We start from the raw sequence: 17,197 nt of genomic DNA, 5'->3' as shown, positions 1-17,197 counted from the left end.
TTTTTAAAAAATTTACAAAGAGTGTAATTTTTTTCTTTTTTTTCCCCAATTTATTTATTTTCAGAAAAACAGTATTCATTATTTTTTCACCACACCCAGTGCTCCATGCAAGCCGTGCCCTCTATAATACCCACCACCTGGTACCCCAACCTCCCACCCCCCCGCCACTTCAAACCCCTCAGATTGTTTTTCAGAGTCCATAGTCTCTCATGGTTCACCTACAAAGAGTGTATTTTATGGTGTGTGAATTATATGTCAATTTTTAAATGTGCATAAGAAAAACTAGTGCTGTCAGGGATTTTTCTGTGTTTTTTTAATGTATTTTTATGTGCTCATTCTGACCATTGTGATTCGGTAGGAGCCTATAGAACGTCAAAGGCAAGTGGACCCTCCCTAGGGTCTCCTCCAGCCTGAGAAGATACTGTTAATGCCCACGTCCAACAGTGGAGTAGCCAAGGGAATCTGAAGCTGCAGAGACCAGAGAATGGAAGTCCCAGTGAAAGAGAGAACACGGATGTCATCTTGGGACTTTGGGATTTTCCCTGCCTCAGTTTCCCTTCTGCAAAGTGGAGCTGACCCAATTATCATCAGATAACCTGTGAAAGGTGGTCTTCATGAGGCACTTAGCCGGGTGCCCAGTTGGCTTAGCAAAAGCAGCCGTCCTCAAAACAGAAAGTGCCAACAACAGTGGCTTCCTGTTCTTGTAAATAAAGTTTTATTGGGACTAAGGCAAGGATTAGGGTGAAAAAAAGAGAGGCAGGTTCACGTACAGGCAGAGTTTGATACTGTCTTTATTTTAAATTGTGATATTTAGCGGCGCCTGGGTGGCTCAGTGGGTTAATCCTCTGCCTTCGGCTCCGGTCATGATCTCAGGGTCCTAGGATCGAGCCCCGCATCGGGCTCTCTGCTCAGCAGGGAGCCTGCTTCCCCCCTCTCTCTGTCTGCTTCTCTGTCTACTTGTGATTCCCTCTCTCTGTCAAATAAATAAATAAAATATTAAAAACAAAAAAAAATAAATAAATTGTGATATTTAGTTCATCACGCCTCTTTTGAGTTAGTTTAAATTCTTTAAGCTATCCTCTTACAATCTTGGGGTCTCTTAATTACTGATGTTTGTGGGCCCTCTTAAATTTTGAATGGAACTGGGTGCTTCATTCACCTCACCCTAGAACCAGCCCTGTTGTGTGCCCTGGGCATATTAACTAACTTCTAGGAGCCTCAGTTTCTTCATCTGCAAAATGGGGATGATAATGTTCCCTTACTTCTGGGAGGACTCATTGAAAAAAAAAAAATGTTTTCATCTTGGCTGGTGGGTAGGGTGGGGCCTGGAAGGAGGTCCGGCCATCCGATGGAGGCGGAGCCCTGCCAGGAGGGTTCCGAGAGAGGGGCGGGGCAAGGCCCATCAGCTGACCGGCTTGACCAATGGCGCGGGGTGGCGGGGCTTGGCAGGTTGGGGCGGGGCCGGGGGCGGGCCGGGCGGTGCGGACTAGCGGGCCATGGACGAACCGAGCCTCCTGCGGCGCCGAGGGCTCCAGGTGAGGCCCCTGCGTGGGCGGGCGGAGAGCGTGGCAGAGTAGACCTGAACTGGGTGCCAGGGGCGGAGCTTCGGCATCCGGAGAAACTGAGGCGGAAGGCGGGACGTGCGCTCCGGTCTTTCCTTCTGCCCACCCGCTTGTCAAAGTGCTTTTTGCCTGGTGGGAAGGGGCTATACCCCGTTTGACATATGGGGAAACTGAGGCTCCAAGTGCCAGCGTGGGAAAAAGGGGCTGAAGGCTGCGCCCCTTACCACCAGCTGCTCTAATAATAATATGAGCAACAGCAGCCTTTGAGCGCTCACCATATGTTCATCCTTGAATTAATCTTTTTACTAGTGATATATTAATATTAATTAATGTGTATTATTACCTGCCTCTTGGTTTCGCTGCGCCACCGCGCCCCAGCCTCAGATCACCCCTAAGGTGAGCCCGGGAGGTTGGGGCTGTCCAGGCGCCCATTTGTCAGATAAGGAAAGTGAGGCTCGAGTCTGGAAAAGTCACAAACTCGAGGTGGCCCAACAGGGCTTCAATCCGGCGGCTTTAACCAGCTCTCTCGCGCACAGGGCACTGCCAACTGGCTGCGGCGGTGGGGAGTGGGGAGGAGGAGGAGGGCGGGAGCCACTTTTGCTTCTCCGGACCTCAGTTTCCCCATTTGCTGTAAGGGCTCTCCTTTTCTGACCTCTAGCCTTGGGTTTGTGTTTGGGAGGCTCACTTACTAGGAGGTAAGAACATGGGTGTCAGAATTCGAACCCACGCAGGGGGCCCTGTGACCCCGGTGGGCAACGTCTTTGACTTTTCTGGACCTCGGTGCAAAGGGAATTGAGGCGATTTAGCCAATTCCCCCTGGGGCCTTAGACCACACCCTTAACAAGCTCCCAGGTTGCTGATCGGGAATCTGAGACGCATCATTTACACAACAAACATTCATTGAGTGCCTGCTGTGTGCCCGGCAGTGGAGAGGCAACGGGGTGCTGACCCTCTAAAACCGCTCTTCGGGATCTCCCAGCCTTTTGGGCGAAACAATGAGCAGCAGCGACCCCAAGGAGTGGTCAGCTGCATCGTGGGACGCTCGGGCACACTTGGAGAAGGCGCCTGAACTGAGCGTGGCTGGGTGGCCTCGGAGCGGAGGAAGCAGCCGCGGGTTGGGGGTGGGGGGAGGTGGGGGGTGTGTATGGGGAAATAAAAGCGTCTGAGCGAAGCTAAAACCTAGAAAGGACGGGGTGGGCGGTGGGTCAGGGAGGGCAGGGACAGAGCTGCGGGCAGAAACACCCCCACTCCCGCTCGGCGTTGGGGGGAGGGGGCTGAAAGACGAAAGTCCGAGGCCAGAGGCAGGAGTGAGGGGGCTGGGCCTAGAGGAGGGGGCGGTGAGCAGTGGGGTGTTGTGGGGGGACAGGCCCCGCCCGGAGCCCCAGTTAGACTCGAGCCCCGCCCGCGGCCTCTTAAAATAGAGGAACTGCCATCGGGTAGGCGAATGGGGGCGCTGCTGACGTCAGGAAGTGGGGGCCTGTTCCATGGTGGGGGCATCCGTACCCTGATGGCGAGCCCCATGCTACAAAAGGGGAAACTGAGGCTTTGAGGAGCGTAGCCACTGTTCAGGTGTCACAGCATGTAGGTGACAGAGTCAGGATTTGAACCCAGGCAGGTTTGGCTCCCCCTCCAGACCAGCTCTGCACTAGCAGTCCTTCCCCATGGAGGCAGAGGAACACGTGGGGACACCCCCAGATGGGTGCCGGAATTCTGGGCCCAGAAGCATGTAACTCTATGTGTTTTATGGGAAAACTAGAAGCCATTTCTTAGCTCCAGAGCTGGGGATGTCAGAGGGGAACCATCTGCTTCAGGAGCTTCCAGCGCTGATTTGGAAGAGGTTAGACTTTCCCCCTAGGGTGACTGGGAACTAGGAAAAGTGCTGAAGCAGGGGAGAAGAACACACCGGGGCTTTGAAGGACTCCTCTGGAGCCGGTGGAGGGCAAAGAGGTGGCCCGAAGCCAGGGAGGGGACTGGAGTGAACGACCAAGTAGGAGACAAAAATTAAGGAGGAAAAAAGAAATGTATATATATATACATTTTTTTTTTTTAAGATTTTATTTGTTCATTTGGCAAAGAGAGGGAACACAAGTAGGCAGAGTGGCAGGCAGAGGGGGAGGGAGAAGCTGGCTCCCCGCTGAGCAGAGAGCCCAACATGGGGCTCCATCTCAGGACCCTGGGATCACAACCGGAGCCAAAAGCAGATGCTTAACCGACTGAGCCTCGTGAAAATATATTTAATAATCAAATTAAATTTATTAAATTTAATTAAATAAATAAAATCTAAAAAAAAAAAAAGGAGGGGCATCTGGGTGGCTCAGTCAGTTAAGCGTCCGCCATCAGCTCAGGTCATGATCTCAGGGTCCTGGGATCAAGCCTCTGAATCGGGCTCCCTGGTCCGTGGGGAGCCTACTTCTCCCTCTCCCATTTCCCCTGCTTGTGTTCTCTCTCTCTCTCTCTCGCTGTCTCTCTGTCAAATAAATAAATAAAATCTTTAAATTTATTTATTTATTTACTTACTTTAGAGCGAGAAAGAGAGCGCATGAGTGGGGGAGGAGCACAGAGAGGGTCAGACTCCACGCTGGAATGGGATGCAGGGCTCGACCCCACCACCCAGAAATCCTGACCTGAGCCGAAATCAAGAGTCAGACGCTCAACCCACCGAGCCACCCAGGTGCCCCAGACAATGAAAATAATTTATAAAGAATAATATTAGTATAAATAACGGCTCACATCAAAAGAAATGAAATCTTTCCATTTGCGACGACGTGGATGGAACTAGAGGGTATCATGCTTAGAGAAATAAGTCAATCGGAGAAAGACAACTGTCATATGATCTCCCTGATATGAGGAAGTGGAGATGCAACATGGGGAGTATGGGGGGTAGGAAAAGAAAAAAATGAAAGAAGATGAGATCAGGAGGGAGATAAACCATAGAAGACTCAATCTCAAAAAACAGACTGAGGGTTGCTGGGGGGAGAGGGGTCAGGAGAGGGTGGTGGGGATATGGTCATTGGGGAGGGTATGTGCTGTGGTGGGTCCTGTGAAATGTGTAAACCTGGCGATTCACAGACCTGTACCCTGGGGATAAAACTACATTATATGTTTATAAAAAATTTTAAAAATTAATTTTAAAAATGTGAATAAATAACGGCTCACATGAACAGGCACCTATAAATGCTGAACACTGGCTGTACATTTAATTCTCCTAACACCGCAAGAGATCAGTGCTATTATTAGCCTCCTTTTTCAGAGGCAGAAACTGAGGATCAGAGAGGGAGAGTAAGAGATTTGGAATTCTAGCCAGTCTGGCTCCTGTGGGTACAAAGATGTTGAGGACCTCAGTTTGGGCCATTAAGGTATACAGTCCCTTAACTGGAGCTTCGTTAATGGGCCCAGGAGCACCACCTCCCGGCCAATCAGGGGCCAGCCTACTGGTCCGAGCCAATCAGATACTCTGGAGGCTGACTTCCTAAAGGTCAGAGAGTCAATTCATAAAAGCTTTAGGAAGCCGTGGCGAGGTCAGTTGCTTACTGAGCAGTCCAGGCAGTGGCTCTGGGCACACTGGCCAGTCTGGTTGTGCCAATGTAGGCGGCGCAGCTGGCTGTGCGCTGGGAGGTGGTGAACAGGACCTGGTGTTGCCCTCCAAACACCAGTTTGCGTTTGGTCAAGGCAGGAGCCGGCATCTGGGCCTTCTGGGTTTGGCTTCAGCTCCCTCTTCTGTGCCGTGATTTTAGGGGCTAGTTCATGGAAGCCGTTATTGCTACAAATGCTATTCTTACTATTTTATCATTATTTTTATCATCTCCCACTTGGCCTTTTGCTTCACAAAGGACAGAATTTTATTTTTTTTTTAAGTTTTATTTATTTATTTATTTGGCAGAGAGATACAGAGAGCACAAGTAGAGTGGCAGGGAGAGGGAGAAGCAGGCTCTCTGCTGAGTTGGGAGCCAGAGGCGGAGCTCGATCCCAGGATGCTGGGATCATGACCTGAGCTGAAGACAGAGGCTTAACCAGTTAACTGAGCCACCCAGGCGCCCCAGGACAGAATTTTAAAACCCTAGGTGCCTAAATCCAGGCGGCAAGGAGGTGGTCAGAGCTGTATCTGTACTTTGTCTCTCCCGCAGCTGTTGGAGGGCTTCCCTGAAAGGCCCAGCCTTTCTCCTCGTGGTCCATTTCCACTTACTCTGTTCCTCGCAAAAGCCCTCAGGCTGGTGCTATGTGGTCCCTGCTGACTTCTCTCCCTTCCTTGCAGCTGCCAACTTCCCATGGGGCTCGGTGCCAGGTGGGCTGAGTCCCACCTCCACCCTACAGTTTCCCACTAGCCTGACAGCCCCTCCAAGGAAGCCTCTTGGCTCCCTCCAGCCCCACCTCCAACCCTTCTCTCCCTCTGGGTCCCCCCTGTTGCCTCCAGTATGGGGGTGTCCATGTCCTGCTCTGTCTTCTTCAGATTGAGGGTTCCTCAGGATGGAGCTGAGGCTTCTGGCTGGAAGGCAGCATTGCCCAGCCAAGAACACAAGAGAATGCCGTAAATATTATCTTTAAAGGGCAGTTTTAAGGGATCGGAGCCCCCACCTACCCCGTCTACGCGGGAGTCACTCCTTGGGGAACAGCCTGCAAAGAGGGGGCTGAAGGCGGAAGCAGATGGCTCTGGGAGCAGAGGGTCCGGGGGCGGTGCCAGGAGAGTTCCATGTGGTCCTAGCTTTCCACAGAGCCTTTGCAGGGGGCTGCCGACCTTCCCTCGCTTCTCTCTGCCACTTCACATCTTTTTGTATTTTGGAAGCAAATTAAAATATGTGGTTCAATTGGTGGTTATTATTAATCTCACGAAATCACTGTCTTGGCTCTGATTTATCAAAACCTCCCATGGTGCCAAGCCCTTGGCTTGCTACTTGATTCCTTCCAGGACCTTGTGTCACCAGGAGGCTTTCCAAATGAAGAAACTGAGGCACAGAGGTGTGAGATTGCTTGGAGGGGGTCATACAGCTCAGATGAGGGGGAGCTTGCCAGAACACAGGGCTGCCGGGCTTTGGAAGGAAATGGTTGGAATGGGGGAGGGTGCAGCTAGCAGCCCTGGCCGACGCCAGCTCCTCACTCTTTCACAGGTTAGAGGAGAAGGGTAAGCTGCCATAGGATCCCAAAACAATTGGAGGGGGCCGAAGGAGGTATTAATGGTGGTGGTGGTGGTGGTGGTTCTGGGACTATGATCAATTTCCCTGAATGATATTGAGCTCCGGGTCCCCAGAGGTATTCATTCAGGCAGACAGAAACATCTCAGGATGGCAGGTTAGCCTCTTCCTGTCTTGCATGGCTTGGTTTTGTTTTGTGGGCTCAAGGTAATTGGGGTCAGCCCTTGGGATGATACCCCAATCCTGTGGACCCTCCCCTTACCTAGCTGGGGGACCCAGCCAGCCTCTCCCAGCTGAGTCCTGCGCGGGGCAGCTTCCGGCCCTCTGGAATTGGCTGCGGAGGCTGATGACGTCAGTGGTTGCCATGGTGAACGCCCCGCTCTGGATGTGGGCAGCCCAGAGCCCACCTGGGTAAAAATAGTCGTGTGTCCTCTAGGCGACTGCCCTGGTGTGTGTGTGTGTGTGTGTGTGTGTGTGTGTGTGTGTTGGTGGTGGGGACGGGGAGTGGGGGGAAGAGGGATGTCCAGAGACCCGGATTCCCCACCTTCTCCCTGTCAAGAGACATGGGCGGCAGGCTTCCCTCTGCGCCTCAGTTTCCCAGCCGGTGAAATGGCCCTGCTCCTGATCTGTAGTAGGTGGCTCGGTAAATGTAAAATGTATCAGGTATTATAACAGTCCGCCTGGACCCTGGCTGAGCTCAACAATAGCACAGCGACACACAACAGCAACAGTAATACTAACTGATCCTTATTACCCTGGACCCCTCCTGATGTTAACCTCCACATTATAGATGGGAAAATCAAAGCACAGATAGTACAAGTTTCTTGCTCAAGGTCCCACAGCCAGGAAGGAACAGATAATAAGTAGATCCTGATCCAGGTCAGAGTAAACACAGATTCTAAACTGGTGCTACATGACCTTTTGAGAATTTAAAAACCTTCTTGGGTGAGCCACATTTGAGGATGGATTCAGGTCACCGTGGACCCCAAGTTCGGGCTTTTTGCCCTGGTGAGGACACCCAGGGTTGATGCAAGTCAGCTTGTTGAGCTCTAAAAGGGTCTTCAATAGGGAGTCACAGATCAGGGTCCCCACCCTTCAGTGGCTCCCAGGACACAAATCTGCATAGGTAAGAGGGGAAGGGCTTTCAGATCTGGCAGGGGCAGGATGAGAATGAGTCAAGGATCTCCCTTTCTGGGGCATCTGGGTGGCTCAGTCATTAAGCATCTGCCTTCAGCTCAAATAATGATCCCGGGGTCCTGGGATCAAGCCCCAAAGCATTGGGTTCCCTGCTCAGCAGGGAGCTTCTCCCTCTGCTTCTCCCTCTCCCACTCCCCTTGCTTGTATTCCCTCTCTCACTGTCTCTCTGTCAAATAAATAAAATCTTAAGAAAAAAAAAAAAAGAATCTCCCATTCCTCAGCAGATCGTTAGTATTTAGCCACTACTGGCACACTTATTTATAAATATAACTAATTTGTTATTTAAAGTTACGAAGCTGTTTTTGGTGCGAGTAGGGTATGAGCTGGGCAGAGAAGTGACTGGGAGTCTGGGAGGGCTTCCGGGAGGAAGGGATGCCTGAGCTGAGGAAGGATGTGCAATTAACTAGCACTAAAGGAGAGGGAAGGCTGTCCTGGCAGAAGACAAAGCAGGTGCAAAGGCTTTGAGGCAGGGCAGAGCCCAGCGTGTGGGGCAGTAGAAAGGAGACATTGGCTGGAGTTGGGTGATGAAGGGGCCAACGGGGTGTGGGGGGGGAGAGCTGGGAGGAGGGCCAGGGATGTGAAGGCCTTGCCACCTCAGGAATGACCCTTGTTTCCTCTCATTTCAGAAGGAGCTGAGCCTGCCACGCCGAGGACGTGGGTGAGTTCATCTAAGGCCAGTGGGCTGGGCCCTATGGTCCTGGATACAGATTTTTTTCAGCAGCAGCCTCCAAACTGTGAATATATTTAATAATTATAACAAAGCTTCTCACTTTGATCCTTTCCCCCGGCGTTTACAAAATGTTTCAGAAGTGCTTTACTTGGTGGTCACAAACTGGGAGGCCCAGGCCAGTTTGCAATTTAGGAAACAATTGACAAGTGCAGCAGGGTTTACCACTGACACAAGGACATCCAGCCTGGAAAAGGGAAAATTGTCTCACACCTAAAGTCCAAACTATAGAATTCCAGCCAAGTATCCCAGAACCAGCTTGCATGCCTCCCGTGATGGGGTGCTCACTCTCAGGAAACACGGGTAGAAAAGTGTATGCTTCAGGGTCTCATTAACGTTTGTCTGTAGGTTGGCATTTTTGATCCCAAAAGCTCACAGAACATTTTGGTCCGTGCCTTTGCCAGTGTATGGATGGGAAACCAAAGCCCAAGACAGTGAGGGGTTTGCCTTGTGCTGGTGGTCCGAAAGTGTGTAAGTGCAAGACACCCCCTCTTTGGGGCCTGTGTTGGCCTGAGGGGTGGGAATTCTCTTGCCTTGCGTGAAATCATCCACTTAACAAACTTTTTTTGAGTGCCTACTGTGCGTCAGGCCCTGTTCCAGGCAAGGGGGACCCAGAGATGGGGTCCAATGCTGAACCCTGCCCATGAGCTCATACTCTCTTGGGGAGAGTGATGGTGAAGTGATACTATGCAGGGGAAAAATTAAACAGAGATCGAGGGGCTAGGGGACAGCTTTAGCCCTGCAGATATGGGGCCTCTTGAAGGAGGTGACATTTGAGCCTAGATCTGGAAAAGGAGGCAGAGGCAAGGGGGAAAATTCGAGGGGAATGGCCTTCCAGCTAGAGGGAATAGCATGGGCAAAGGTCCTGGGGTGCAAACCAGCTTGACATTGGAAGAACACCGTGGAAACAGGGGTAGCTGGAGTGAAGACAGCATAGGGGAGATGGAGGGTGAGGAGAAGGGGGAAGTCCTAGGGGTTGGATGAGAGTTTGAAATCTGATGGTGGGGATGGGGTCAAACTGGCCCCCAAGCCCAGACCATCTGTTCTTGTTGGGCTGGGGATAGTGCAGCTGGTGAGGAGGAGCCTGAGGGGCCCAGTAGGGGCAGGGCTCCAACATTGACCAGAAGGCGGGCACTGTTTCTGGCCTTTGCCCAGTTTGGGGGCGGGGTAGTGGGCAGGAAAAAGAACCATAGAGGGCAAAGTCCTGGGCTACTGGGGCAGGACCAGGACAAAGACTCCCCTGAGGGTTGTCTACTCTGCTCCCTGCCGTGTTCCTGACTGGGTCCAAGTGGGGTGTTAAGGGGGCCATAGCCAGACACAAACAACCCCAGACTCTTGGGATCTGCACCGGGCAAAAGAGAGGATGGGACTCAGGGAGCCATGCGTGGTTGTGTAGGGACGGCTCCGCGAAAGAGGGGCCCGCGGGACTGAATTCGGATGTGGGTGAGGGAGACGACGCTCCTGACGAGAGGGAAACCGGTGAAGCAAAGGCCTGGAGGCGTAGCCCCGGCCCCTGGTAACCGCGGGGATGCTGAGACCGCCAAGAGGGGCTCCGAATGCTGTGCTGAGCTGCTAGTGATGGGGAACAGGGTCAAGACGCACTCAGATCCCGGGTCCGAGTGACACCCCCCCCCACCGGCAACCCCCCCGGGGGGGCGGGGCGAGGGCAGAGACCCGGCCGTAGCCGGGAAGGGGCGGGGCCAGACGATGGAGCAATATTGCCAATCTGGAAGACAGTGACCGCCCTTCCTTTCCGGTGGCGCAGCCCGGGGGCTGGAGACCTGGCAGCCTTGGCGTCGCTCTCCGGGAGGGGGTGGCACCCGCGACTCCAGCCTCCCGCAACCCGACTTTTCCTGCTGGGCTGGGCCTGCGCGCAGGTGCGGGGCTCCGAGCCCCGCCCCGAGGAGGAGAGAGCCCGCCCCCCGCGCCCCCAGCGGCCCAGCCTCCACGCCGCGTTGGTAGCGCCGACCAGGCGTGCTGTCCCCACGTCCGCGTCTGTGGGTCTGCCCGATCGCACGGTGATCGGGGTTCAGGGGGCCACAAAGGTGGTTTTGGCACCCGGCCACGTAGACGCAGCCCCGGCCTCGGCATGAAGTCTCGCAGAGACAAGCTGCACATCCCGGCGCTGACCCTTGAGTGAGTGCTTGTCGGAGAAGGGGGGAAATAGGGTGGCGGGGAGAGAAGCAGACAGATAACCACCCTTATCCGTGTGTCTCAGTTTAAGTCGCCCAGAGTCGCACCACCGCCTCCGGGGAGCCCTCTGGGGTCATCAGTCAGGCCCCGCCCTCGCGGCCTGCTAGAGACCCAGAATCCTGGGCCTTGGGGCCCCTTCTCCCTAAGGGAACTGAAATCCCTGTCCATCTCTGGCTTTGGCCACACGCAGGGGCCACCACCAGGTTCACCGTCCCCGGCCTCTTTCTTTGCAGTCTGTCTCCGAGCAGCCAGAGCCCATCTTTGCTGAGCCCCAGCAGCCCCTGCAGCCCCTGCAGCCCCTCGCTGGGCCTGCACCCCTGGAGGTAAGTGACAGCCTATCGGGGCGGGGCTCGGACATTGCCCTGGCACCCCCAGAGCCTCAGAAGCCACCAAGACCCTCCCCACCAAGGTACTGTGGGCTGGTGACATTGCCTCTCTGGGCCTCAGTTTACCCCTCCGTAAAATGAAAGTGCTATCCACACTAAGACCTTGATGGGAAATTTTCAGCCCTAGCCAACAGGTCCTCCATCCGACAGGTGGCCAAGGTGAGGCCAGAACTTGAGCTCTTGCCCAAGGACATCCTGAGACAGGTGTTGGGTTCCCAGCCTGACCCCTACTGAATCAGCCTCACCTTCCAGGCTAGGACCTCAGGGACCCTCCCCACACCCAGGTCAGCGGGTCGGAAAGCTCCTCCCTCAGAGTTTATAGACACACACTCACGTGCACACACGCACACACATACCCACCCAAGGCTGAGAGTTCACCATGACTGCCCCATGCACTGAACAAGGCAAAGTGGTGTCAGGAGAGAATCAGCCTGACTGGGGCCAGCTCTCCCAAATGCCTTCTGTTTCCTCCCCCAGGAGGGAGGAAAGGTGCCCCGGGAGAGAGGTGCCCTTCCCGACCCCATTCCTCAGCTGGAGAAACCGAGGCTCAGAGAGGACACACCAGTTCTCCTCGTTTAGTACATCTGGAGACTAAGCATCAGGGCCAGCTTGGCTGCCCAAGTCTTTTGAGGGTCTGAGCCACCCTCTGTGACTGGCGCCATCTCAGGGTCCCCCCCACCCCCCGCCTGGTACAGGAGGGAATATAAGGGTTATCACGGGCTCTTCACACAGCTTGGGAAAAGTTCAGGGAGACGACAGATGTGTAAATCAGTGATGTCTAGAATTTGAGGGCCCATCAATCATTTATACCTTAGGGTGAATGAGCTGCTTAGATTCTTTCCACAGACCTTTAATGGGGAGAAGAGAGAACAATTTGGAGTCCACACTTGGTGCTGGGTAACAAACAGTTAACATTAAGTAGACGCCTACTGCAAGCCAGGTGCTAAGGGCATAGATGTGAACAGGACTGAAATAGCCCCTCCTTCAAGTGGCTTTTAGTCAGCTCTAAGGAGGTGGGCAGTAAAGAAGTGAGTGGACAAACAGGATACATTCAGATAGTGACCTCTTGGGGGAGGTGGTGTTTTATTTTATTTAAGATTTTATTTATTTATTTATTTGTTTGTTTGACAGAGAGCACAAGCAGGGGGAGTGGGAGAGGGAGAAGCAGACTCCTCACTAAGCAGGGAGTCTAATTTTGGGCTCAATCCCAGGACCCTGGGATTGTGACCTGAGCAGATGACAGATGCTTAACCACCTGAGTTACCCAGGCACTCCAGGGAGGTGGGTTTTAATCAAGACCTAGGCAGAGCCAGGGGCAGGGGGGCACCAGACAATGGGAACTTCACATGCAAAGGTCCTGAGGCAGGGCCAAGGTTTGTGTGGGGTCTTTTGAAGATTTTATTTATTTATCTGAGAGAGAGAGAGACAGAAATAGTGACAGAGAGCATGAGTGGGGAGGAGAGGGAGAAGCAGGCCCCCTGCCAAGCAAGGAACCCAATGTGGGGCTCGACCCCAACCAAGACCTGAGCCAAAGGCAGATACTAACCAGCTGAGCCACCCAGGCGCCCCAGGACCAAGATTTTTAAAGCCTCTGTGGCTGTTTTGGGGGAAGAGTATCTGCCGGGGCATGTGACAGTAATGGAGGTGGCAGTCAGGGAGGTGGCTAGGACAACATCTGGGTAGGAGATGGTGGGGGCTGGACCAGGTGGGGGTGTCCTGTGGAAGGCAGGGACTGCTGTACCCCTATTTAGGAGAGGAGGAAACTCAGGATTTAAGAGTGTGTTGTCTAGGGCCACCCTGGGAGAGAATGTCAGGCCAAATCTGACCCTGACTCTTTGGCCTCTACTACCTCCTTGGCCTTTACCCCGGGTGAGGACCAGAAGAGGGGAGGAACCTGTTGTGAACCGTTGAGCCAGTTTTACCAGGAGCAAATGGAGGCAGTGTTTGGGGTTCTGAGCAGAAAAGTCTCCTCACCCACCACGAGAGGGCAGCAGAACCACATCACTTGGGGCCAGGAAAGGAAATGGGTCCCTACCTCCCCTGCCCCAAGCACCCTAGGAATAAGCCCACCTTTTTTCCCTCAGCTTCTGAGGCCCCATCAGTCTGGCCCCTGCAACCCCCACCTCCTCCCCGTCTATCTCCCCATCTGGCTCACCCTACTCTAGCCATGAGACTTCCTGGGCTGCCAGAACACAAGCTGGTCCAACCTCAGGGCATGTGCTGCTTGTCTGCCCAGAGGTCCATTTCCTCCATTTCCTCCATTTCTTCATTTCTTCATTTGTCAAATCTCTATCAAGCCCCCATATAGGAAGCTTTTCCAAACCACAGCCCCCCATTCAGGGTCTCCCAAGCCCCGATTATGTCCATTATACCTGTCCCTTTCCCTCATGGACACTGCATTATAGGTGTGATTTCTATGTTTTCTTGTGTGATTATTGGGTTGTTTTTCTTACCCAGAGGCTTGGGAGCCCCTTGAGGACCAGACCTGCATCTGTCCTCTATCCTAGGGCAGGGCTTGGTCTATAGCTGATGCTGTTTAATGCTTGTGGCACAGATACATGGGAAGCAGGTAGGGCTCTGCTTGTGGTGGTGGTGGTGGTGGGTAGAGAGGAAAGCTGTGAGTTTGGTCCTTTCCGACAGGGTCACAGCAAAAGGTATTGTCAGAAGAGTGTTCCCTTGGGGGACACTTGGGGCCTTGAGTGCCAAAGACAGGAAGATTTGCATTTTTCTCTCCAGGGTACTAAGAACCGCCCAGCATCCGTGACTGGAAGTGGTGTGGACAAGGCATGGGCAGGTGGGAAGGGCGGTCAGACCAAGGAAGAGTTGGGGGTAGGGGTCTGTATGCTCCCTGTGGCTTTGCCATTTACGCAGTCACGAGTACAAGCAGAGGGAGACAGATCCTGAGTCGCAGACAGGGTTGGGATCTGAGACGAATTCACCCAGAAGTGTGGTTTGGCTGTAAAAGCAATGAGGAGCCATGGAAAATGTGTGAGTTGGGGAGGGACGGGATCTGCTGGGCAGCGAGCCGGCGCCAGAGATCAGCGGCTTGGTCAGGCTTTCATGGGAGGCCTTTGCTGTGGCCACGGGCACTCTGGATTGTCAACTGCATCCCTGTTCTGCAGAGGAGGAAACTGAGGCCAGATGGCCGTGGGAGAAGTGGCTGCTGGGGATGCCAGAGCAGTGGGCGTAATGGGGCGCATGTAGATGGTGTGGGGTGTAGCCACAGCTGGGATTAAGCAGGGTAGTTCCTTTCCTAACTGCGCAGCATTGTCCCTGGCACACGTGGCAGGGAGGGTTCGTGGGCATAGCATGTCAGCAGAGGGTGACACGAGACCATGACTCCGTCCCTACTTGGGTCCCCAGACCTATGGGAATTTGCATTTCCCATGAGCAGGAGGCTCTGGCCCTGGCCCATGGCCCAGATGGAACACCTAAGGGTCAGAAGTGACTGCTTCCATCCTCCCTTCCACATCTGGCCCTCAGCAGGGCCCATCCATTGGCCACAAAACAATTCCAGAATCTCCCCCACTTTTCTCCACAGCGTCCCCCTGGTCCAGGCCTCAGTGTCTCCCCTCCCAGACCCTGTCAGTCTCTCACTGGCCTAATGCCATCTGCATTCCTGTCCCTGATATCTCCTGTTCCACATGGCAGACATGGGAGGGCGGTGACAGTTCAGATCGTGCCCCTCCCCTGCCCACACACCCTTCATGGCACCCCTTTGATTCTGCTGTTCAGCTGCACTCCTCTTAGAATGCACAAGGCTTACATGGTAAGCCCTGCTGGCATCCTTCCCTCAGTCCTGTCTCAGGACCTTTGCCCAAGCTGTGCCCTCTGCCTGGAACACTGTTTCCATGACTGGCTCCTCTTCCTTCTCAATCTCTACTGGCTTTATTGTCATCTCCTCACAGAGGCCTCCAGACTAAAGTCATCCTTTGCCATTGTTACCTCTGTTCCTTTATTTCCTTGACTTCAGTGTTGGAAACTACCTTGATCATTTCATTGTTTCTGGTTTACTCTCTGCCTCCCCCTCCAGACTTGGAGCCTCTTGAGGGCATGGTCTTCAGGGTTCAGCGCAGGGTCAGGCACACAGTAGGTACTCAATGAATGTTGAGTGACTGAATGACCAGTTATGGGTGTTTGAGACCCAGGCTTGGGGGACCTGGAGATGGAGAGCGTTCTGGGGGGACACACCCAAGAGATACCTGAGAGTGACACTGGCTGGGAAGACAGGGTGGGGAGTCTCTTGGGAGACCTGAGAAGCAAAATTGGTGGCAAGGGGGTTGGAGAGAGTTAGGATTACATATCAGGCAAGGGTGCCTTTCTATGCCTTCCCTTCTCAGATGTGGGGTCTGGGCTTCAATGTCAGGCCCCTTGGGTTAGTTCCCAAATGTGTCCTGTGACCTGTGAAGGGGCTGCTCTTAAGGTGACACCGTCCCTGTCTTCTTGGGACTGTCACAAGCAGAAGCATTAATTCTGCCTACTGCCTACTGCCTACTGTGTGAGATAGTCCTATTCCCATGGTGAGCATGTATCATACTCCTAGCACTTTCTGTCCCTCTGATTCGATTCCATTTTCATGAGGGAACATTTGTAGATGGAGAAGCAGAGGCGTGGAAGTTTAGCCTGATGCTAACATTGATCAAACATGTATCAGGCACTGTGGGTGCCACCTTGCATCTAATTCGTGTAATCATCCCATTGACCTGGTTCCCCTCCCATCGAGAAGACCGGCATGAGGCGGTACCTATTAGGTGTCCTCTGAGTCCTGACTGTAGCCAGGTTGATGGCCTTTCCATCACATAGGCAGAGCATGTCAGATGCCCTGACTCCATTAATCATGCCCTTTCTGCCAGTCCAGTGCTGGGAGATGCTGGGACCCCCAGGAGCCGAAGCCTGGGGAAGACAGAGCCAGACACAAGAAAAGGCTCCCTGGGAGAGGGGACGCTAGATTTTGCCAGGCAGGAAGGACATTCCGAGAACTGAAGCCAGCGTGGGCGCGGTAGCATGAGCCAAGCCAGGCCATTGGAGAGTTCTCAAGTGCCACACTCAGAAGAGGTTAGCGCAGGGGAGTTGGGGGAAAGAGAGAGAGGGAAAAAGGGACATGAACAGATTTACATTTCGAGGAAAGGGGCCAAGTTCCAGGGCCTAACCTACGAGGCGCCAACGCTCCGCCCCCGCTGCTCGCAGCCCTGGCAACGCCCCGCCCCTCCGCCCGCGGCCCTGGCAACGCCCAGCCCACTAGCCTGCACGCGGGTCCTCCAGCCTCGCTTCCGCGTCGCTCGCCCCGCCCCTCAAGGCCCTGCCCCCGCAAGGCCCCGCCCCCGCGCTCGCCTGGGCGGGGTTCCCGGCCGCGCTGCGGGGCGCGCGCTTCCTCCTCGCCCCCTACCCCCAACCCCGCGGCGCGCACACTCTGCCCCGCTCCGCGGGGCTCCCGGGGCCAATCCGGCCGCGGAGGTTCGCGCCCCGCCGCCGCCGGCTGCGCCCCCGCGCCTCCCGGGTCTCCGACGGCGGCGGCGGCACAAAGAGAAGCAGCATGTCCGATCCCAGCTACTGGACGGCTGTGGCTGCGCCAGGCCACCGGAGCCGCCTTGCCAAGGGCGCGCTGCTGCAGCGCTCCAAGAGGTAGGGGCACCGTGCGGGCAAAGGTTCGGCGGCCGGCCAAGCAAACACGAGTTGCCAGAAGTATATCCCGGCAGCGTGGCGAGGGCCGCTGTGTGTGCGACAGTAGGGGGAAGGGGGAGGACGCTTTGGGATCAGGGTATTCGCTAGGGTCCCAGACAACCTCCTTTTTGCCCCTCGTTACCCGGAGTTGGATGTCTGCCTGCCGGGGTCGCAGTTAGGGTGTGGGACCGGGCCAGGATTCAAACCCGGGTCTTTAGGCCCGGGCAGACCTGGAGAGGATCTTCTTGGAAAAACTGAAGCTCGTCTGTCCCTGGGGCCCCCGTCAGCGGAAATACTGTTTCAGAAGCAGATATTTGCCGCACGAGGCTGGTGTGCAGGTGGTGT

The 17,197-nt window shown here is 54.4% G+C and overlaps 1 protein-coding gene across 10 annotated transcripts in view; it reads left to right on the top strand.

The window, feature by feature from the left end:
* Positions 1 to 1,458: 1,458 nt before the first annotated feature.
* Positions 1,459 to 17,197, top strand: part of MAST3 (microtubule associated serine/threonine kinase 3) — a 36,670-nt gene continuing 20,931 nt past the window's right edge. For 4 of the 10 annotated variants that reach the window (XM_044253909.1, XM_044253904.1, XM_044253908.1 and 1 more), the window contains exon 1: positions 16,608 to 16,813. In XM_044253909.1, coding sequence (XP_044109844.1) covers positions 16,725 to 16,813 — 89 coding nt within the window. In that variant the 5' untranslated portion in view covers positions 16,608 to 16,724. Of the gene's footprint in view, positions 1,536 to 8,511; positions 8,544 to 11,038; positions 11,129 to 16,607; positions 16,814 to 17,197 lie in introns of those variants that run through there. The other 6 variants (XM_044253907.1, XM_044253906.1, XM_044253911.1 and 3 more) reach the window with 4 other exon arrangements.

This window comes from Neovison vison, chromosome 6 (genome assembly GCF_020171115.1).
Source record: "Neovison vison isolate M4711 chromosome 6, ASM_NN_V1, whole genome shotgun sequence".
NCBI lineage: Eukaryota > Metazoa > Chordata > Mammalia > Carnivora > Mustelidae > Neogale > Neogale vison.
The sequence above is the reverse complement of the archived record's forward strand: the minus strand, read 5'-3'. Positions and strand labels throughout refer to the sequence as shown.